Source organism: Semicossyphus pulcher, unplaced genomic scaffold (assembly GCF_022749685.1).
Source record: "Semicossyphus pulcher isolate SPU_LCO1_2020_fin unplaced genomic scaffold, fSemPul1.0.p SCAF_7, whole genome shotgun sequence".
NCBI lineage: Eukaryota > Metazoa > Chordata > Actinopteri > Labriformes > Labridae > Semicossyphus > Semicossyphus pulcher.
Window position 1 is genome coordinate 24,655,191 of NW_027211748.1, and position 24,218 is coordinate 24,679,408.

The following is a 24,218-nucleotide window of genomic DNA, read 5'->3' on the forward strand; positions in this document are numbered from 1 at the left end:
GGATTTGGCAAAGCAGTGGGTAAATAAACAGTTAAATTACAGGGGAACTATTTTGGGAAGCCTTGGCCATGTTTTACTCGGCACACTTCAAACTTCTCCTGCTTGCATGTTTTCACGTCTGAACAGTTCTGGCATCATTAGCCAGAAATGATGAAGTACCCCCTCCAAATGTTGTATCTATAAAAGTGTATTCATGTTCTCCTGTGATATTTTACATACTTTATACTCTGTATGAAATAAATAGCAACTTTATATCGACCCTTATAATGTCTTCCGTGGTTTGATTTAAAATCAACAGAAGAGGACGTGTCTTTTGTAGGTTTCGATTCGTGTACAAATAATGGCTTTAAATGTTGATGGCCTGATGCTTTTCTGCTTAGGTGGGTTTTGGGCATTTTTGAAAGCAGTACTTTCCTTCTGGAGAAGTAGAGTGTGAAACCATTTGAACATACAAACTGACATCCTTCAGGGCACCTCGTGAGATAGCCTATGTACAATATTTTACCAACATAATTAGCGTACAAATCTTTTTTGTAACTTCAAGTAGTTTTGGGGCCGAAACAGTTACAAACCTATAACAATAATAATATATATTTTCACAGCGTTAACCACTTGTCTTGCAGCAAAATACAGGTATGAGGTATTAGTATAGATGCTAATTTAGGAAACACTTCTGTGGGTCATACTGGAGGTTAGGAACCAACCAACTATGTGGGCCTATGGGCTGGAGGACTTCTTTAAACCAAGTGGCAACCTCTGGTGTTGAATAACTGAAGCCAATGCAGAAAACTGCAGTTCCTTTAGGGTCCACTTGAGACTGGCTCCAGAAGCTAAAAAATAAAACCCTATTAGTGCCCGTATTCAATATGTTTACAGTCTGGTACAAAAAACAGTTAGCTCATGGCTCCCTACAGATCATGGGAAACACAGTTAAACCAGCTTATTCACCAGCTAATGTATCAGCCACAGGCACAGACTGATTAGCTTTGATAACTTTGTGTTTGCCAACCCCTTGCTCCTCTCCAGCACCACCCTCTCAACCAAATATGGTCACTTCTGGCTTCAGAAAACCAACATGGCGACGGGCAAATCTTAAACTCAAGGGCCCAATCCCAATCTCCATCCTAAAGCCAAAGCACTTCACTGACTTTAATGACGTCAGGTGTGCAGTGCGTGAATCTGTGGGGGATTGAGAACTGCATAAAAATGACGAATGGGACACACTATCATGACATTACATGTTGCCTGGAAGCAAGATGCTTCATTAAATAATTATGAATAATAGCCGACCTGCAGCATGTAATTGTGTCTTGCATTACAGTGTGTACATATTTTAGCAAACTTTTAAAAGTCAGAAAGGGGTTATTTTTAATCCTTTGCAAATATATAATTGAAAACAAACGTCTAAAAACAAAAGTGATTAACTACATGTTGTCACTTACAGATAAACGTATTTGCAGTTCCTGTCACCTCCGTGCTTTGTTTACATTTAGTCTATTTTTTTTTGTTTAAACTTTATTAAATACTACTTCAATGAACGAACATTTGTTTACATTTAGTGGGGGGCCTGGGCAATCACATGGGTATATGTCACCAAGTTGGCTATGAACTTTGGGTAACTACCAAAGGAAAGTCTGCAGATATGCGGACTCACAGAAGGTCCGCAATTTGGCGTCGAAAAGTCTGCACTTGGTGATTTGACAGTGGGACAGCACTAAGTACTCACACACTTAACGGGAACGCGCCTCAAAGTCCGTGAGTGTGGAGAATGGGATTTGGTCAAGGCTTCATTTATGCAGTCAAAAAACCAATGGGTGACAACACGGAGACTATGTCCATAATTTATACATCTATGGTTTACAGACAGGAAGTGTGGTGTATATTACATTTTGGTTATATTTTTAAATATACGTTACAGATTGGATAACAGGCACAAATTTAATTAAATCACTCTGAGATCATTTGGTAACAGTGCAGTACGGCTGAGCTGGTGGTTTCAGTACGAACGCTGCAAACCCTAAAGCAAACCATTCATACTGCTTCCTCTCGATTTAAAGTGCTGAACAGGCCAACTTACACATTTTACACATGTAAGGTAATTTAAAACGTGAAACTACATGGTGCAAACCAATCAGAAAAGATTGTGAAAGTTGAAGAAAAGCTAATCAAACACTTTTCACAATATAATCTTTATTGTTCTTTGAAGTAGCAAAGATCAGAATGTAAAAGTTTAGGATAGCCACATACAGTATAGACAGAATAATATCATGCAGATAGTTGACCTTATTCATTTTAGGTTCAATTCAACTTCATTATTTTTGGACAACAAATATCATCATCGTCTGTTAAATGAACCTCTCTCTTACGGTTCATGGCAAAGGTCCAACCCCGTTTCGGGTCGTGGATAACATCAGATCAAAGAAAGTCAAACCCTGTTTACATCAGAACTGCGATCAATGGACTCATCCGATGGCTAGACTAAGCTACACAGCAGATATTACAGTACAACTGCACCTACGAAAGCACACACACACACACACATGTTGTAAAATATCAACTGTTGTACATTTATATACAGAAGAGAAACACTGTACTGTGCTAGAATGTGATGCTTTTATGAAATACTTTGCTGCCTATACAAAAATCTACAAGTGTTCAGTTTAGTATTCACATATGAGATTTGTTAAAAATCAACAACTAATATACATTTTGCATTTCTTTGACATCAATCTCCAGCATGGCCACTGCACAGTGATAAAATAACGACATAAACAGAGGTCAAAGAAAGGTCAAAATGTGCGCACATTAACACACAGTATTAATGGAAATGTGGAAAAAGACTTAGGTTATTGCATGAGGTTCAAACACAGGAGAAGCGGGTACAGACATGTTGATGTGCAGTTTCACTACAGAATGATGCCGTTACAGCGTTACACTGTGAATTATGTAAGAGTGTAAAACGATAAAGGAAGATACTGTCTGGTTTGGCAGGTTTTATTGAACACGTAGAGAAAATGAAAGGATCTGTGTACCTTCTCTGTGATGCATGTTATCTATTAAAACTCCTCTATAACAGCCTCTGTTATAATGCAAACTATTGATACTACATTCAGCAGGTTATATCGCTAAAACTTTGTTATAATGTTATGTACAACGTTTGTTTTGAAAGTCTATACTATTAAAATAACTCCCAGCAGACCATCTTTCTTGTTCCTCTCTGCTAACATGCTACCTCACCGCACCTTTCTCACAAGAACATGGATAACTCTGCAAAATACTGGCTTTTTCCTCGACTCGCTACATGACATTTCCTCAAATATTACTTTAAAACACGTCTGAATGACAAAACCAGGTACATGAGAACTAAAGAGAAATGAGTTATTTGGTTAGAAACGGCAAATCTGGATAAAGCTTGATGTATAAGCAACTCCACACAATATAGCAGCCAAAACCACATCACCGCTGAGGAGACACACTATGCTTGAGCCCGTGAAGTGTTCACCTGCTGGGTGTGTCGCAGTAATTCTTAATAAATGCATACAACAAGCGCCAAAGCTGTCAAATATTAACCAATGACAGGAATGTAACAGTTAAACTGAAGCTACAATAAATCTTAAAACTGTTAAATCTTTACAAAATCCCCGACATTTCCTGTGTCCATTTTTCATGTAAACTTTACAAAACAAAGCGTTAACTGTCAGTCAAAGACAAAACTATCTGCATCCAGGCTGTAGGAAGGATGTGCTCAGCCTTCAGAAGCCAAAACGGCCAACTGTTTGACATCAAGAGTTGCCTGATGAAATTCATGACCAAAACTAAGCTAAAGATTAGACTAGGTTCAGATTTCAAAGGCAAAGTAGATGTGTCCTGGATCTGACTGAATACGAGGAAGCCAATCGAAATCACTCTCAGATTATACTTTTATGATGTCAGAGTTTTACAACAAATTGAAAACAAAGTGCTCTTCTTATTAATCAAAGTTTCAGGATTGTTGAGTCCAACAAAGAAATACAGCTTAATAAAATGCATGGTCTTCTGTTTGTCATGTTTATGTAATAATTGAATATTAAACAGAATGCCAAATACAATAAGCTTTAGTTTTTTTGCCTTTGAAAATTTGTGTTTTCTCTGCATTTAAGTTTGTTCACTCCTGCCTTGCAAGATTTCACACTGAAAACCTGTAAATTAGGACACAACCGAGGCGCAAAAGGTAGCCTTCGATTGGTCTTGATCTTGAACATGCAGCTGCTTTACAGTCAATGGTAAATGGCTGCACTGATATAATGCTTTAACTCAAAGCCTTTGTCCTTTATTTGACAAACACACACAGATGGCACACGGTCACCATGTGGCCTGAGCTCCGACAGCAATATGTGGTTCAGTGTCTTGGCCCAACGGTACTGCTGCAGGAACAAGGGATTGAACCACAAACCATGTCAGTGCTACCTTGCTTTTGTAAACCTTAACTTGACACCTCTCCTAAGACTTCAAATGGTGCTTTAGACCATGTTTAATAAAGGAATTTCTATGGACACACAGAGCAACAAAAAAGTACCAATAACAACTGATCAAAGGGCATGAAACCAAAAACTTGTTAAGAACTGCAGAACGTCTCGTTTGTGTTTTTATAATAGACAATCAATGGAGTGACTAAAGCAGTCAGTGTGCTGTAATGCACAGCAGAAGATCATTACAGCCCCAGTTTATTAGATGATTATCATGCATTAAAGATAATCTCCCACCTGAAAGCTCTGATTAGACTTTTAAATAGAGTTACCAATAGTTTGGGAAAGCTGAATAGAGCAAAAGACGTTTATAATAATGTTTAGTTTAGGAAAAAAGAAGCTAGATGCATTTTGACAAACCGCTCATATTCCCGTACAAATCCTACACGAAAGCTCGGGATAACTTTACAGCTCCTTGGGCTCCCCGTAGTCGTTATACATGACAGTGAGCGTCTGCTCATCACAGGCTTTGTGCACGTCCTGGCCCATGTCTGACCAGTTCAGCCCGAAGGCCTTGGTGTCGGTGTAACGGCAGGACAGGAACTTGAGGGACATCCTGCGGAGGCCGATCTTCTGCTCCTGAAGAAGACCTTTACACCACGGGGAGAGTTCATCTAGCTGGGAGAGGATGAGGCCGGCCTTCCTGTTGGAACAAAGTGAAGAAGGAATTTAAAGTTTGTTTGCTTTCAGAACTTCCACAAACCCGCCATACGTGGGACAGAAAAGGGTGATATTCATACTACAAAAAAACTTGACCAGTACTACAGTCGACTGTAACTTCATCTTTGCGATGGCTGTTTGTACAGTAATGGTTGACATGTTAATATCATGAAGTCGACTTAAAGTATTACACGATTTTATATGGTTACATTTAACACTGAAAAAGTCAGCAGTGGCTTAAGGCATTCGATCTTTATTACAACCCAAATACACAATCTTTCCATAACTTTAAGCAAAATGCCTTTATTGCCTAAATGTAATCAAGATCCTTCCCGAACATTGGATGAACACTGGAGTTGGATGAACTTGGGACACTGGTATGTAGGGGAGGAAATCTCAGGGTAACTCATGATACAATATGTGATAGGTGGCCCACGATAATATCACGATATAGCAATTCTGCGATAATTGATATATTGTAAGACAATCATATAATGATACATTACAATATCTGATTAACTTCTTCGGCCAATTAATTTCCATTCACGTTACTCTAATTCATATCATAAGCGTCACCACGAGGAGTCATGAAGTAATGACGCGATGAGTAAAAATTGCAGGGAAATAAACCCACCGGCCACTTCATTAGGTACACCTGAAAAATATAATATAATCCAATACACCAGCTCAGCCATAAGGTTTGCTTTTAGGTTGCCTGTAATGCAAAGGCTTTTTTCTAAGCTGTAATAGAGGTGTTACGTCAATGATATTTCAGCATCAAGCTCATAATTGGTGGTGGGGCTGTACTGAGCTGCATTATATTCAGAGGTGTTTCTAATACTCTGGCCCCCTCATGTATGTATGAATACAGAGGACAAAAAAGTAGAGACACATCTCAATATAATTCAGTTCAGTACAACACCACCTTTAACTATGGCCTCAGTAATAAACATTGAATTCACACACTTTTGACTCTCAAGTAAACAAAAGTCAACAAAAACTAAACTTCATAAAAGCAGAATCCATGACAGTGCTGTTGTATTGAACTGCATTAGATTTTCAGGAGTACCTAATGAAGTGGCCGGTGAGTGTATGTCTAGAGCGCCAGATATTTGTAAATTAAAATATTGATATGTGGTGCCAGCCCAATGATAATTGTATTGCATGAGTCAGGACGAAGATATATTGCCATATTGATATTTTGTCCCACCCCTACTGGTAAAGCAGTCCAGCATTTTGTACACCCGCCATCCACCCCAGCCTGCCTCCTGCTGCCTCCAGCACTGTACACACATTTAGTCTAGGCCCTGGTCTGTCCAGACAACAAGTGGATGGTGTAAACTGTAGTCTTCCTTGTCAACAAAGTGCATCAATGGACTGCTCACTGCACCACCCTCGGTCTTGTGCACATCTTAAGTCATCCAAATAGCAAAGCTAAGCAGGAAAAAACATCAACAAAACGTCTTACATTCACTTCTGTTGCACTTGTATTGTGTTGCGCGTGTCACTAATGTCAATTAAAACTAAAACTCATCCTCTACAAACGGTGCTGTTGAATGCAGCTGAAATCACAAAAGTCAAGCAGTCAGTCCGCCACCAGGAAATGTAGTGAACTTTAGGAAACACTTTTTGCCAAGCATCCGAGCGGAGATGGATTCTGAGTATAAGACTTCAGATACACTTTACTGTCTAAAGTTCATAAATCACACTATGGCTCTGTTGTAGTTTTAAAATGACATCACTGCACGACAGAACCTGAAACCTACCCATCCAGCACTGCTTCCTGTCTGTCTGTGCTCACTGAGTAAGGTGCACTGTTACTGACACATTCCAACTCTGACCCAAAGCACACAGTGGCTGCTGAAGGTCTTTGGTAGGAATGATCAAAGTAAAATAGTGGAAAAGTGAATGAACGAAGAAATGAATGGCTGTGGCAAGTAAAAAGACGGTCCTGTGGAGCAGAACAGACTAATAGATGGATCTTATAGCGCACAGAGGCAGCAGAAAGACGATGAAACGCTTGAAATTATCCTTTGGCCAAACCAGGCCAGCTGAAAAATCATCTCTGTTAGTAACATGATGCACATGAGTTCACATAAATACATCTCGCTGTGTGTAATAAATATCCATTAAGCCTGATGCAGTCAGTTTGGCCCCTGTAGTGAAACCCTGTCAAGTGTTAGACTAAAGTCAGAAAACAGCAGAAGAAGATTTCATTCATTCCACACAAACGTTCTTCTCATTCTTCAGCCAAAGCAGCACTTCTGCAGCACAGTGTCGCCATTCTGCCAAGCCACAAGTCTGCTGGACGCACCACAGTCACAGCTCATTATACTGATGAACTGATGACACATCAGAGCACCCAGGCTACACATTCACCAAGCACCCTTAAAGGACATTAATGACCACACCGGTTGAAGGAACAGAGGGCATGTTAGAAGTTTACTTCACAGGCGCAGGTGAATTCAGAAATATATTATATTCCACTGATAATCATAGACACTCACCTGGTCGACATGTGATGCGGATGTGATAATGATTTCTTTCATGCAAATGATGATGGAGAGATGAAGATGATGGCAACGAAGAAGACGCTCAAAGGGTTGATGAAGGGAGGGAAAGTAATCGAAGACGAATTCAAAGAAAATGATGACTGATGATGGTTAAAATGCAGATAATGAAGGTGAGAATGTCGAGGCGTATGTCAAGTCCTTCACTGGGAAAAGACCCGAACGACAGTAAGTGCCCAACAAGTAATTTGAGACATTCTTTCAGAGCTGATATAGAGTACAAAACCACTGCGACTCAAAACCATATGTATCGCTCTGCTGCAGGTGTTCTAAATATAGCAGATGTGGACATGAGTCATGGTGACTTGGACTCCAGTCGACTCGAGTCACTGTGTTGATGACTTGCGACTTGACCTGACAAAAATAAATGACTTGAGACTTGACTTGACTTGAGGCACGATGACTCGAATGACTTGAGTGTGTCCATAAGTTTGAATGTTAGCTGTTTCTGTCTAACTATCAAGTGTGTATCTGTTTGAGGTTGTCATCTAGCTGTCAGTATTTCGCTGTTTAAAAGTGATGGTGAGAATATTAAATAAATAAGCTATTTGTTTTTTCACTGAATATCAATAATTATAAAACAAATACAATTCATTATCATACTTTTTGAACAGGTTATATAAATTGGCTAATAATATCATTATTAGACGGGCTATTAATTCCTTGTCTTTTCTCTTTATAAAGACCGGATACTACAGGTAAGAGTGCTGGATCTTGGGTGAAAAGAAAGAGACTTGACTTGCCTTAAAGCTCCTGTGAGGAACTTTTGGTTTGTGTTGATTTTGGCGCCCCCTGTGGACAAAGCCGTACCTCTAATCTCTTTGCTGATTTTGTCCTGTTCATGCTTAAGTGGTGGTTTTTAACAGAAAATCTCATCCTGCTTTCTTTAACAATCATATGTATCACTCACTTTAAATTTCTGTCCTGGAAAATGTAAACAAAGGCAGCGTGCAGTTAATCGCTTCGTCTGACACCTACCCCCCCGCCAGCGGTTTCAGGCATTAAAAATAACTATAGATACTCAATCTTGTGTCTGATGGTCTGGTTTGCATTTGTAGCTCAAACAGAGTAATCAGAATTATTTTCAGTCTGTTTTATAACCAGGGAAAAACTCCTCACAGGAGCTTTAACTAATGACTCAACTTGACTTGACTTGACATACCCAGCTGGAAATTTTTTGTTCTAAGAATGTTCTGAGAATGTTACCTGCTATGTTCTGGTAATGTTTTGAACGGTAGGTTTTTATGTGGTTCCCAGAATGTTCCTTTCAATAGTAGGAGAATGTTCTGGTAATGTTTTGAACTGTACGTTTTTAAGTGGTTCCCAGAATGTTCCTTTCAATAGTAGGAGAATGTTCTGGTAATGTTTTGAACTGTACGTTTTTATGTGGTTCCCAGAATGTTCCTTTCAATAGTAGGAGAACGTTCTCTGAAAACATTTTCAGAAAGTCGTAGTGAGAATGTTCAAATCACATTTCAGGAACGTTTTATAACTCAGTTCTGATAGTTCAGGCTGCACTAACATCCTGAAAGATCCTCAGAATGTTGCAGTAAGCATGTTCTGTTTTTATGTAACATTGAGCAAATGTTTTATAAAATGCGTTCTGGCATACCAGGCCTCAATAACATCCTGAAAATATCTTAACATTAAGAACTTTATTTGAAATGATAAACATCCTTAAAACATTCAGTGTCAAGATTGATCAAGCTTGTGCCACTGAATTACACAGGCCACAAAAGCAGCTGTAAACAGACTGGTACTGGTAACATGTAGACATACACAAAGGAGCAAGGGACTAGTTGTTTTGGTTGAGCAAAGTGATTGATTACATAAAGTCTGTTGTTACTTATTACATTTTATAGGTACTTAAGAAGACCTTTAGCCAGTTTCTCCACAGGTGGTTCTGGCTGCCTCGTTCCTTGAACAGCATTTCCCTGAATAGGCATTCCACCAAGCTGCAGCTCCCATTCAGCAGCCTATTGGAGGAATTCAAAGTCACTCGAGCCAGGGAAGTTATGATGTACCAGGACTCCTCAGACATCAAAATCACCTCAAAAGGAATCATTTTTAAGACCGCAAGGAAGTGGCAGGCTCAGGATGCTGTTGATAGAGCAAAGGCACGTCTGCACTACAACATCTCGGTGGGCACTGTGGCGGTGGGGCGGGCAGGACTGGGCGCTTATCCTAAACTACTCTATGACCAGCCCGCGGGAAGGAGAGGTTTCAGCTGATTCAGGATGAGATGCGAGCAGAGGTGGAGAAGAATGCCGCAGCAAGATGGCCGAAATGTACAAACAAGGGGCCTTGACCAGACGGGAGCATGCAGAACCTTGCAAGATCACCTGGACAGAGCTCTAGAGAGTCAAACCATTGCGCGTAAAGTTTCTCATCCAGTCAGTCTGTCATGCTCTCCCAAGCCCATGCCAACTGTGCCAGAAGAGGGGCCCCTTGGAGCATCCTAAGTTGCTGCCCAAAGGTATTGGGGGAAGAGCAATACCACTGGCCCAATGACCAAGTCCTAAGCCCTTTGGCTGACACAATCAGGACAGGGATTCAGGCGCAACATCAGCCTAGCTCCGCTTGAGGGCTTCTTGCCACTGCATGGGACTGGCAGCTTCAGGTCAACCTAGGGAGACAGCTCAAGAGAACACCCAGAGAACTCTGCAACTGCTCATCTCAGCCCACACATGGAGTTAACACCACTGTCCCTGGGAAGACTGGATCGAGAAGGCCAATGCAAGAGAGCCAATCACTTAGCCAAAGTGACACTAGAGTGGAACCTACTGTATATCATTATATTTTGAATATAAGGGCCACAGGCAGAGATGCCATATTTAACGGGATGGGAGCGGGATCATGTTGACACAATTAACTACACAAGCAATGCTGAAAAATCTATGTATACACCATGCAGTAAGAGGCACGAGGTTGATCTGGGTTGATTTACGGATCACTCTGGAGCCTGAACTCGCTCCTCCTGGATAAAACCAACCACTTGAAATGAGTAAAAAAGTGTTTTAATACTTTTGACTTGTGTGTTCCAGTCTCCGTGGCGAACTAATATCCTCTTGTCAAACGCCTGCTAAAGTCATGTGTCTGTTATTATTTTTACTTCAGCTGTAGTAGATAAGCTGCAGTTCTTTGGTGCTTTGTGCTCTACGCTGTAAGACGCTGTAATAACACAGACACTGTGTGGCCTGTGGCTTCTACATCTCCTGTTTTATACCAAATCAACTTCTGCTCTGTAAACATATAGCACATCACCATATTTCCTGATATATTTAATGTTATATTTGGAAAGTGAATGTATTCTGTACGCCACAATTCCTTTAAAATTAGACATATTTCTGGGTTATTTTTGGCATCACTCTTTAATTTGCATAACGCTTTACACACAGATACATGAGAAGCAACATCCTCTTTGCGGCTGCTTTTCATATAGCCTATAAGTACTTTGCATATGTTACTGAATTGTTTTTGGAATAGGAGTCTATTATGAATGGTATACGTGCATATGGATGCTCAGCAGGACAACATCCCTGTTGCAAATGCATGTCGACGGATCCATTACGGTGACTTGTGCAGCCTCGGTTGTGTTTCCTGCTCTGGAAAGTGTAAAGAAAGAAAGAAACTCATTTTAATGATGTCAGCGTGTTTGCAGACAGGAGCGCTTGTGTTGGTAGTGGTGCTGCCATTCATATCATTTTTCTGAAACCTCTTAATGTTCCCAATATTATGCCGCAGAATTCAGTGGTTTGAGGAGATGGGGATATTTATTTGCTTTAAATGTGGTTTGTTATGCTTCATTTTTTAGGAAAGTAGAGGAACGTATGCAGGTTCCAAAGAGCAACGGTTGTCATCATAAATCCTGGGGCATTTAGAGGAGTGGAAAATGGTCTCAGAGATACAACACCATGCCTCTTAAAAAGACTCTGTGGGGTTTCAACTGTGCACATGCAAGCAGGCGTGTAGATGCATGTGCATGGTTGTATTTGATGGACTTGTATATCAATATATTGATATAACATACTCTCACTTAAAGGTGTACATTTGCATATGCACATTCATTTAAGTTCTTCAACTTGTGCAAACTCAAATATTAATAAAAAGGTACAAAAACACTTATATTTACTTGAAAAACACTTAATTTCTCTCCCTCTGAGTGGATTGAGTGTGTCTGGTTCATATTAAGTGAGGCAGAAACACTCTGGCTGTTAAGACGACAGCTGTAAGAACAGCAAACAAACGGAAGAGTAGACAAAACACATTTACGATTAATCAATCAAAGTGCTGCAGATAATTACATTAAACAATGAACACACACCAGAGTTGTTCCTGGATCCAAACGTTTAGCCCTGATCTGAAACAGGCCTGTGGCAAACACCCCCAAACCTGATGTGCATAAATGATCTTAAGAAATGAAGATCTGATTAAAGAAACTGTGAAAAACTTTTATTCTGTGTGGATTCTGGTGGCCCCTGTGGACAAAGCAGGGCAAAACACCTCTTTGCACAAGTAATGTGAAGGTTCTCAGTCATCCAGGTCATGGTAGTTCTAAGCTTAATCCAAAGGGCAGCTGGAAGACGTTTCACCTCTCATCCGAAAGGCTTCTTCAGTTCTTCTGAAGGTGGACTTTGTACTTTGAGCTGTTGTCACAAGTACATTTCCCCAATGGGGGATCAATAAAGTCTATTGTATCTTATTTAAATAAATGTCAGTTAAGTCTATGGCCCACTAATGAAAGCCTTTGCATTTGCAGTATAACAGACTGGGTGTCTGCGCCCAGTTAGTGACGCGTTTTCCATCAGCCAGCAGTGGTTGGTCTGCCAGAGAGGGTAGGCGGAGCTAAGCAGCTGCTTTTCCGCTCTCTGCAAGTGTTGCGAGTAAACAGTAATCTACTATGGCTGAACAAACAAAAAAAAGATGGATGACTACAGATACAACTTCAAAAATGTGAAAATCCAAAGAAAAAGAAACAAACTCGACACTCAGATGAAGCAAACAGTCTAAAAAGGAAAGCGACCGTTAGCGAGAAAAATCAAGAGTTACAACCGGAGTCAACCGTGGACGTCACACATGCGACACTGTCTGGATATCTGGGAAGTGTGCTTCTGCAATTACCGCTTATCGCCATAGGTGCCGCGAAAGAGAACGAAACTGAGATCTGTGTCCTATTGCCACCTCTGCATAAATATAGAAACACATCATGCCTTTTAAAAAAGAAGCAGACCTATAGGGGCAAATATGCTTAAATCATATGCAAAACATATCGCACATTCCCAGGCATGAATCATTTAAACAGTAATAAAGGTGAATCATGTAGGAGGGCTGGACTTTCCTACTTTGCCACAGATGTAAAACAAGCCAACATACTTTCAGTTCTTCACGTATGTTTTTAAAAAGACAAATTAAAAAAACCTTCTTTAATATACTGCATAGCAAGTGTTTTGACCTCTATTAAAAAAGACTTACAATTTCAGTACAGATAACCTTTAAATGGAACAAGGCGAAGCAAGCGTTCATATCTCTCCTAGCAACAGCAGATGAACAACAACTCGCAAGAATGTATACTGATATTGGTGAGATAGTTTTATTTAAAATTTACATCAGACGTGAAAATATTTATACTATGTTTCTTTTCACTATTCTGCATCACAGAAACCAATAAATCACTGCTGGACGAGCAGCTGAAAGGCACATCTACTCCAACTGTGTGTATTTTTGTCCTCATAGAGCAGAGTAAACAGTCTGCTGTGATTACCATCGGGATTTTCTTACAGATATTCCAACCATAACAATACTTATTATCACAAGCACTCCTCTGATTAGAGATACTGTTATATAAAAACAAAGAATGTAGGAAAGAATCAACTATTTTACAGTTCGTCAAAGGGTACAGAGTCCAACCAAGGACATCGTCAGGACTGTAAGCGGGCCAGGGCGGAGGATTTTCTGTCCGCTCAGCCAAAACGTCCAGCGTTTTTAAGTCAACAGCCACGCAGCGTGCCTGATGTGATGGGTGCTCCCTCGGTGACGACAGGGTCTGGCCCACGGGAGAAGAAGTGTCGAGCGTTGGAGAGAAGGCCTCTTCGTGAGTTTATGGTTTGAGTTAAAACGTCACGCGATGTTGCATGAAAAAGGAAACAAAAATGTCCTCCTCGCGATGCCAAATGGTCTCGTCAGTGAGACTCGATACGTTTCTAAAAACAGCAGATCTGAATATCTGCTGCCACAAGAAAGATAAAGCCACGTTTGTTCATTCATTTGTTTCCAGATATTGCTTACTTGGCTGATACGAGTTTACATTGAGTCAGAGCCTGAGCGCGGCTCTTGTTATCAGTATTTTGACTAGCTAATGAAAATCCAGTTTATTCAGTCCTCATTGTTTGTGACAGGGGAACCGGGGAATTCTCTGAATAAAAACATTGAGCTGATTTGGGAAGATGAAACCGTGTGTGTCTGTGGTCTGCACATGTACAGTATGTGGTGTGTGTGTGTGTGTGTGTGTGTGTGTGTGTGTGTGTGTGTGTGTGTTGGAGAGGGAGCCTGTCTGCTCTCTTGTTTACTGTCGGCGGTACCACAGATGTGTTGTTTGGGTGGGAGAGGTATATTCCCTCTCAAGTGGCCTAAGACAATGGTCATTTAAGAACAGACCACATAAAGATGGACATAAAGAGGGGCTGTTATGAAGAACAAGGACTGTCTAATTTTCTGTGCACATTTTGCTGTCAGGGAGTTTTAACCCTCTAATAGCCCCAGGGAGTGTTTCTAAGTGTGGATCCCTGTTTTGTTTATCCCGTGTACACAAACACAGTCCGACCATTAGTTCCAGATTATTCCCTGTTGGCAATATGCCAAGTTATATTTCAATATGCCAAAAAAGACACAGTCTGAATGAATAACAGTAAAGATGCCACACAAAGGGACATGTCAGGATAGTAGACTGCATAAAAGAAGCAGACTTAGTCGCCGTGACTTTAGCCATTGTTTTTCTTCTCTAAAACACCCTGCTTTATTGTCAGGGACCAACTGACCCATTGCTAAACCCCTCCCTTGAGTGACCGCTGTCCAATCCTACGTTAGCAAACGTAACTAGGAGGGGAAGGCCCATCAAGCTTTCAGAACATGGAGAAATGCCGAAACGGTGTGCATATGGAATCTGCAAGTTGGACAGCAGATATCCTCAAAGTTTAGAGGGGGGTGTCATATTTTTTTGCTTTTCTGAAGCCAAAAACTCGAGAGGAGAGATGTTGGACATGGATTAAAAATTGTAGAAGACAGTCAACTGGTCTCTGCCTGTGATCCTGTCTGGCCTTCGCTACCACCACCGATGATATCATGTCCTCTTCACTCTCAACACTCTGCTGACAGATTATATCCTGGATGTGGCTTTCAAATGTGTCTTCTCTTCCTTTCTGTCTACTGCTCGCTGACATTTGGGAACTATTTGTCCAGAAATTTGCTATAATTACCCATGGAACATTTCTTATTATAGTTATAGTTGAAAACGCCATAATATTTACATGCTGGTGCGAAAGGTCGACAGGCGTAGCAACAGTAACCAAGGGGGGCGGCACTTAACAATGGCTCAATTATTTTTCAAACTGAACATCCTGCTGTATTGAAGAATTAAGACCATAACGTCAACAGGAAGATGTTTACTGAGGTAACAATCTCCGACTCCATCGCCACCTTTTCTGGTGGTGTAGCCAGCAGCTAGCACTAAAAGGACATGGGGCCAAGACTTCCTTTGCTGTGCACTGCATTGTTTACACTCTAACTAGCAACTTGAGAAGCGAGAACAGAATTGTAGTCGAGAGAAAGCATCTAAGAGCAGAATGTTAGCTGCACTTGCTTGAAGATGGCTGTTTATAGAGATCAATAAAAACCTAAATCGTTGTCAGATTGCGGCCGAAAGCTTTCACGACTAACTAACCGCCTTCGTGTTGCACCTCTTCTGCTCTCCACACGAACTGTTGTTCTGCATGTAATCAAAGCCCGCTGAAACACTCGTGGTGAATAGTACTCAAACTACAAACAGAAACCAGAACATTTCCGACACCAATAATGGTGTAACTTGCCCACAGAGTCTGCATTAATAGGCAGACATCTGTTTGTAGAGATTACTGAGGTAATAAATCAGGACGGGTCATTTTCTCATCTGTTTTTATACAACAGGAATTCTTTTTTAACCAGTTACCAGCTGTTGACCATTACAAAGAATGCAGGTTTAAGGCACTTCCACATTGGCTTCATTACTGAAAACCAAAGGACCATGTCCACTTGATATATACAGTCTGTGGTCACAATAGCTAGTTAATACCAGGTGTGTCAGCTGATTGGTCAATTGCCATTAGGCTGATAAAGTCACACGCCTGTCAGTACTTCTGAAGTGCAGGTGCGAAGGATTTCAAGGAAAAATAATATTACTGATGATATTTAGTATCTAACTTTTCTCAGCCTTTGTCCTAATCGCGTTTTAACACTGCTGGATGTGCTATTGATTTTTCTTAAAATCCCAAACGTTGGATAAAAAATTGACAGAAGGTTGAAAATACATGGAAAGCCATGTGCATTTGTTTTCTTTTTATTACGAGTGTTTGGCTGGGCGATGCGGCCTCAAAACAAATCTCTAAAAACCCACCCAATTCAAGATTTAAATCAAAGTAGCTAATGTTTATCACTTTTTAGCAGTTTATCTTTTTTTGTGCTGCTGCTGGGGCCTTGAACAAGTCACAGTGCCACACACTTCTCCCGCGCTGCTGCGATGCCATCATGCTTAAGGTTATAAACTCGAAGTTCTCTTTGGCGGCACTTATGGCGATAAATGGTTATTGTGGGAGCACACTTCCCAGATATCCAGACGCATGTGTGATGTCCACGGTTGCTCCTCGCTGACGGTCGCTTTCCTTTTTAGACTGTTTGCTTCATCTGAGCGTTGAATTTGTTTCTTTTTCTTTGGATTTTCACTTATTTTTGAAGTTGTATCTGTAGTCATCCATCTTTTCTTTGGTTGTTCAGCCATAATAGATTACTGTTTCCTCGCAACACTTGCAGAGACCTCACTTCTTTTCGGGCTGGCGCATTAAGCCATGAGGACATGGTACCTGTGTCTGGATTGAACAAGCATTTCATCCTAATTCCTAAATTACAGGTAATTGCTCAAATCGACTGAGCTCTAGTTTCAGGGATCCTTAACTCTAAACTCTAATGACAGGGGGTAATAAGTAAACCTTTTAGTATAATCTGAACAGGCGCTGATAAAAGGCCTAAATGTAAAATATATTTGTGTCACTTTCCCAATTAAACAGCCGTCCTTCCATCCATTATCTATACCGCTTATCCTGTTCAGGGTCGCGGGGGGCTAGAGCCCATCCCAGCTGTCACTGGGTGAGAGGCGAGGTTACACCCTGGACTGATCACCAGTCAATCACAGGGCTGACACACAGAGAAAGACACCCTTTCACGCTCACACCTACGGGCAATTTACAGTCACCAATGAACCTAACGAGTATGTGTTTGGACTGTTGGAGGAAGCAGGACCCAATTAAACATTCTTATTTATACAAATAACCTGTACTTGGATAATAGTGGCCGGAGTAGATGCATAGTTGGTCGTTTTTGATGTGTGATTGTTTTTGAGATCCTGACGCTGTCCTTTAGGTTCTAAGAAGGAGAGAAAGTAAAGACAAAGAAGACCAAGATAGAGATGTCACACAGCAGCAACGTGAACAAGGCTTCAGTACCGCTTGGACCCTGATGATTTGTTAGGTTGAATAAACATTAGCATCTCTGCGCATCCCCGATGTTTACCAGCCTGACCACGCTGTGATACTTTATACCAACAAACCTCTGGCTTAGAAAAATGTTTGAGGATACAATCTCTATCATAATATGTCCAGAAGGTTTATTCATTCTCAGACATAAAAACACAAAGAGTAAATGTAGATCAGACCCCAGCGTTAGAGTCAACTGAATGACAATGATCAAAATGATCTGAGGTTACTTTGCAGAAACACGCCAACGTCAACACCGGATGCTTAGAAAGTCAGCACGACTCTTATTTTGGTTTTCTAAAAATGATATCAGTAGTATTTCGGTCCTGGCGTCTGTGCAACAGTTTATCTGCTGCATTTGTTTTTCCCAGCGGTGGAATAACGTCAGAGAAACAAAGTGTTTGACGCCGTGGGGAAGTTGTCAGCACACTTAGTCACACAGCAGTGGAGCTGTGAGGCCATTAACCTCTCTGCCTGCACGCTCGCTTGCTAACAATAGACAGCATACAGAGCTGCTTCAAGTTCAGTACGGAGACTTTTCTCACACCAAAACCAGATACAGAGGAAAGTCTAATGTTCATTTGATGACTTGGCCAAACAAAACATGTTTATACTTCCTTTCCCCTGTTGCCAGGCCTCACCTTGAATGCACTTCTCTTCTGCTTTTCCAGCTCTGAGGTGCCTTTATTAACATTAATCACCCCTCCCTTTAACTAAATTGGGGGGCTGTTAATGTAAGTGTATTTTAATGGAACACTTCAGAAGCAACTCCCTCAATTACATCAACTCTTTCCAGCATGGTCCCTATTAAAAACAACCTTTCATTAAGGGGCCGGGGAGCCCACAGACAGAGAGAGAAACGGAGAGAATTTGGGGAGCCTCAGCTAATCAGTTTCACCTGCCGAAGTGAAAGCACGTACCAAAGCCTGCCATTTATATGTATATTTTATGTCGGACACATGGCTCTGTTTATTAAACATTAAGCTACAATTTTGTGATCCGTAGTTTGGGGGGAAATCAGGGCCTTCCTGGTTGTGCATTACTAAATGGATCAGTGATGTCACACAGGTTAATCTCAATCGCTTTCCCGACTTTTCAATTTTGAATGACGTCCTCCTGTAAGTAATTCACACAAACAACCGCCGAGAATCAAAGACGGCACTTTGGAGGCTGGGAGCGAAACATCTGCCCACCTTTGAGAACCAAAAACAAGAGCCGGACTCTGCCGTGCTTTGGACGGGCCGATACCATGGAGATTTGGCTGTTTGAGCCACTGTAGGATGTGTTTGTAATTGTGCTGGGAAAAAAAAAGGAGGTGATTTGGAACAAATTACATTTTGCTTTGAAAGTTGTGTGAGGGAAATGCTTCGGCTGGATAGGATTACCTTTGTTTTGGTTTTGTTTGGAGTATCTTGGTTTAAAAAAAAAGGCTGCCCCCTTACAAAGGCCTTACTTTATATTGGGGAAGAGAGACAAGGGTAGCAGGATAGAATGATCTTGAGCGTAGCCACATACTGCAGCCACTTTGAAATTAGCATGATGTGGATACAGGCCGCATGCATTCTTTCTTGGTGTTTTCACAGGAATTTGTTGATGAAAGAAGTCTTATTCTTTGAACTTGTCGGGCAGCTTTCATAACTGGGGTTGTGGTTTAATCAGCACACATGATGATGTGAAGTCTCTTACAAGTAGTAGGGACTGTGAGTGAGGTTCATGACTCACTGTTAGCATTGGCCGAGTTTCACTTAAGCACTGAGGGGTAAAGTGATCACTAATGGAGCATATCTGTAATGTTTAGTCCCATCAAGATCTGCCATGTGTGCAGCTTAATCATTCTTGGGCTTTTTTTTGACATATTTTAAATAGCTATGTAAGAATCTTCTGCTCAGATGGTTGACTGATTACTAGTTTTGTGATCAATTCATCTTTGTTTAAGTCCCAAGGAAGTCAAGTCGAGTCCCAAGTCAAGTCCCTTTTTTTCCACCCAAGATCCAGCACTCTTACCTGTAGTATCTGGTCTTTATAAAGAGAAAAGACAAGGTGTTAGCAGCTCGTCTAATACTGATATTATTGGCCAATTTATATAACCTGTTCAAAAAGTATGATAATTAATTGTATCTGTATTATCTTGGCACAGACGCAGCCATGATGATGGTCTGCTCTGAGACAGTATTGAGTAGTAACGAGTACGACTGATGAGGCTTCTCTTTGGGGGCTTTGATGTTGCGTGTTGCCATAGCGAGGAGTTTGACTGACAGCCAGTCATCCAATCATGACAATCACATACCGGGGAGCTTTTTGAGTCGTCCAATCATGATTCCCAGTTTGCGCTGCGTACATACTTGATAGTTAGACAGAAACTTTGAATTATCATTTTATATTTAACAGCTAACATTAAAACTTATGAACACACACAAGTCATCCGAGTCATCATGCCTCAAGTCAAGTCTCAAGTCATTAACTTGCAACTCCAAGTCAAGTCAAATCAGTGACTCGAGTTGACTCAAGTCCAAGTCACCAAGTCTCAAGTCCACATCTCTGCTGATTACTATGAACACAGTCAACACAACATTGAAATGGCTCAGTCAATTGCAACTGTCAATCAGTCATCACGGTGGCTATTTGGGATTCAGTGTCTTGTCCAAGGACACTTCAACATGTTGACTGAGGGAGCTGGGGTTTGAACCACCAGCCTTCTGATTGAAAAACGACAGACTCTACCACTGAGCCACAGCTGCCCCATTATAGAAACGTTTGACTAAGAGCTGAAAATTGTATAATCCTTCTGATGAATCAGCGAAAGATGATTTTTGCTGTAATTCATGCAGTGTGTGGCTGTGTTTTATGATTACTTATGTACAAGGTGTTCCAAACTAATTGATCCTCATGGGGAATAAAGTTGTTAGATTGATTGATTGATATTTTTCTTTTGAGGTTACACATCAGACTCAATTCCACACATTTCACAGTCTTACTTAGTTTCTGTCATTTTACTCCATGTAGTATACAAGCAACAGGTGTCCCCCATTCCATCTTTTAAAAAAGACCAAGAATGCCTGCATAATATCAGCACAGCATCCATGCCCCCATATGTATGGCTTTACAATTAAATATCTGCAGTGCCCCCAAATAAACATCTCTGCGGGAAGCCAAGATGACACTTATATTATAGTCATGCAACACCAGCAAAGGAGCATTTAATACACAACCAGGTAACGTGACAGGTGGTATTAAGATTTAAATATATCACATAAAAATCAGTATAATAATAATAATAATATAATAATCAGTATATATAAATCAGTAGACGTACTTTTCTGATTTTGCTAAACTCATATACAGTGTAAAAACCATAGTAGTTTGTCTGTATTTACCTGTGGGCCATCATAACAGCATAACAATATATTATTTAAACTAAATGGGGGACTTGATGGTGTTACGGCTGTATGTTTCCCTGCTCTATTTGTCCCTTTTCCCTTCTGTTGTGTCTTCCCAGCTCTTCCCAGGTAATTGCTCAACGAGGTTCAGATGCTTAAAAGCCCCAGTCATGAGATCAGAGGAGAAGTTTCTGGAGTGGGGACTGCTGTGGTTCTGCCTCTCAGCGGGGATTTTGTGTTGTTGTGTTTTTTTGATTCTGTTAGTCTTAATGATTTGGTAGTTTAATTGTCCTTTAATAAATGCATGTATTTGAATGTTTACTACAGGAAGAGATGTCAATATAGCTGTCAAAGATCAATAGGACTCTCAATTCATTTTCACCGTGTATTTTGGCCGAGTGCGACTCGTGGTAAAAATAGGCATTTCAAATTAAACACGCCACGCAGCCGTAACGCACACGCCACGCTTAATGTGTGAATTAGCCGTTAGGATGGGGCGTAACAATGGTCTCTGCCATTAAAAAATAAAGTAAAAAAAGAAGTTGAAAATAAAAAGAAGGGAAGAAACAATGACTGTACCTGGGTCCTAGCTCATCCTCACACCTCCAGGTGAACTCTCCGAAGCTCTCGTAGCGCTGGTTGTAGTGGTAGAGCACGCGGTGGAGCGTGGGGGCACCCAGGTCCATCAGAGTGTTGTAGGCCGTCTGCTGCTCCTTTCCACTGGTGTATCCATTGAACAGGTTGTAGATCTTATCGGCTATTTCTGGAACGGCAAACACAATCAGAGGTTAGCACCTCTCAGCAGAACATGTAAACCTAACATTAAGTAGTATGTCAGCACAAAAAGACAGAATTTATGGAAAATGCCTTCACTACCAAGTTAGGGCCTGATCAGACAGAACGCATTTTGCAGGCTGTACAATGCAAGGCGCACCGCACTGCCTTTTTTGTGGGAATAAACACCCGATCAGACAGAGTGCGTTTTAGCAGCTGGGGGCAGCTTTTTTTTCTACTGTTGTTACTTATATTGTAAACTGACAGAAGGTGCATCTCCTTTTATCCGATTGGACAATCAGAAAAAACGGCAATGACGTCGCGCGCTTTTCTGCTTTGAGTTGAAATTTTTGCAACTCGAGGCGCTCAGAGCGTTTCCTCAAAAACGCGAGGCGCTCCGCAATGCAAAAGCAGCGCGCTAAAAGCGTCCCTCTCATTGAAAACAATGACAAAAAAAGCCGCCCCAGCTGCTAAAACGCGCTCTGTCTGATCGGGCCCTTATAAGAGAAACCACCTATTATTTCTATTTATTTATTTATTTATTTATTTATTTGTCAGGGACAATGCAAAGACATTGTGACAGGTTACAGTAACATGAGACATATGTATTGCATATCGGGTTTCTAGCCAAGGCTAATTTGCAACCCCTGTCCCTGGTTAGGCTTTTCTACTAAAAAGGTCAGTACAAGTCATCATTAAATACAGCACATACTTAAGTTGCATTCTCATACATTATTATATAAAAAATACACCTCACAAACATTTTAAAAGTGTCAAATACAGGATGTATGTATAAAGTGTCTGTGTGCATGATCCGACTTCAGTGATCGCAGGTTTGATTTAGTTTCAGCCAGTGTTTCACCTTTTAATGAAATGTCTTCAGATCAGTTTGTGTTTTTATTTCTAAAGCTATGGCATTCCAGTAATGTGTTCCTTTTATGAAAAAGATGATTGACCGAAAGTACCGCTGTGCCACCTTACTGTTGCAGTTTGCTGATCCCCTAGTGGCTATTCTATTAGCCTCTATTAGAAACAGCTTACTCCCAATAGATTTGTGCAACCCCAAGTGAGTGTTAATTTAATTATTGCATTAAGCAGTAAAAAGCTAAGCTCAATAGTTGTTATGCTCCTATCTATGTGGGGGGAGAACTTCCTCCCAAAATAACTCATCTACAATGTAGTACTCTCTTCTTTTTCTTCTTCTACTGCAGCCATACTTTACATTAGAGTGATAAAACAGATGTAATTTCACAGCCTTATTTTCAAATCAGTAACATTTTAAAAAGAATAAATCACTAACATCTCCCTCGAAAGCCAACATAGTTTCAGATTTTCTTCAAAAGAGGAATCGGTTTTTAATGACTCTTCAGTTTAGGAACTTATCCACCTGTCCCGGTTCACAACGGCAATAAGATATGTAAAACAGAGACACAGAGTGGAAGTATTGTATTTCACATCATTCATGTACGTCTAGGCATTAAAATGAAGATTGTATGCCAGTAGTAAAACAGTTCATTGACTGGAGCATTCTTACAATGGCAGATTTAAATCTTTGTATGAAACCTCTTGCTGGTTCAGGACACGGCAAAAGTCATCTGCATGAGCCACCTGTGATCAGCAGTGATGATTCACCTTCCTGAGAGTGTGCCTCTCTCCTCACCTTGTGCTTTGACGTCATCCACAGTTGGACACGGAGTTTTGATGGTGACCTCACTCGGACTGGAACGACGCCCGGTGTTGTCCACCGCCCACAGCCGGAACCTGACACAGAAACACACGCACACACATAGGATTGGTAATAGGATCTGCTGCTGATTGCGATTAATAAGTAACTTTGTCAGTCAAAAAATATACAATAAAACCTAAATCGGTTATTCAATTTCCAGAACCTGAACTGTTGGAAATATTCTGTAGCTCCATCACATGATCAGCAGCAACAAACATCTGGCAGCGGCTGCATTACATGGAGCTGTTCCTTCAATTAAAAGACTCCCCTTGTTATCAACCTTTTACTGCTCTTATTCTGACATAACATGCACTTAACAGAGCTAATAATCTGTCATTTCACTGAATGAATATCTCCACCTAGTGAGCAAAGCACAAACTGCAGCCACCTGCAGCACCAAGGACTGAGAAAGCCACACGGTCGCAGAGGGTGGACCGCCAGAGTAAAGAATGTTTTAATATAATTTCAATCACCGTCCTATAGATTTCTAGAGACACACTGCATTACAAACTTTTCCCAAAATGTCTTCAAAGACTTATGCTGCAGCTGCAGAGAATGTTTTCTGTGTCATGCTTACATAACAGAAGGAACACACTATACATTTCCCCCTGCAAAGCACCGATCCGCAGCTTTGTAATGGTATGTCTGTAAGGAAGATATAGGGAGTGTTCGGCGCCCTGAAGGCAGAGTCGAGGCCTCGGCTCGGAGAGATCAATGAGCTGCCAGACAGGATAGAGAGCGCGGGAGCCCCGCTGATGCTGGGATTAAAAGGGCATGTGTAGGCCCTCACTCAGCCACATACATGAGGAGACTCCGTCCTCGGGCCTCCT

General features: G+C 41.0%; 1 protein-coding gene across 2 annotated transcripts in view; it reads right to left on the reverse strand.

The window, feature by feature from the left end:
• Nucleotides 1–2,170: 2,170 nt before the first annotated feature.
• astn1 (astrotactin 1) overlaps nucleotides 2,171–24,218 on the reverse strand; it is a 440,186-nt gene continuing 418,138 nt past the window's right edge. For both annotated transcript variants that reach the window (XM_069684331.1, XM_069684330.1), the window contains exons 22-24: nucleotides 23,323–23,423; nucleotides 21,468–21,651; nucleotides 2,171–5,148 (exon numbers count right to left, since the gene is read on the reverse strand). In XM_069684331.1, the coding sequence (XP_069540432.1) occupies nucleotides 4,911–5,148; nucleotides 21,468–21,651; nucleotides 23,323–23,423 (523 nt within the window). In that variant the 3' untranslated portion in view covers nucleotides 2,171–4,910. The remainder of the gene's footprint in view (nucleotides 5,149–21,467; nucleotides 21,652–23,322; nucleotides 23,424–24,218) is intronic.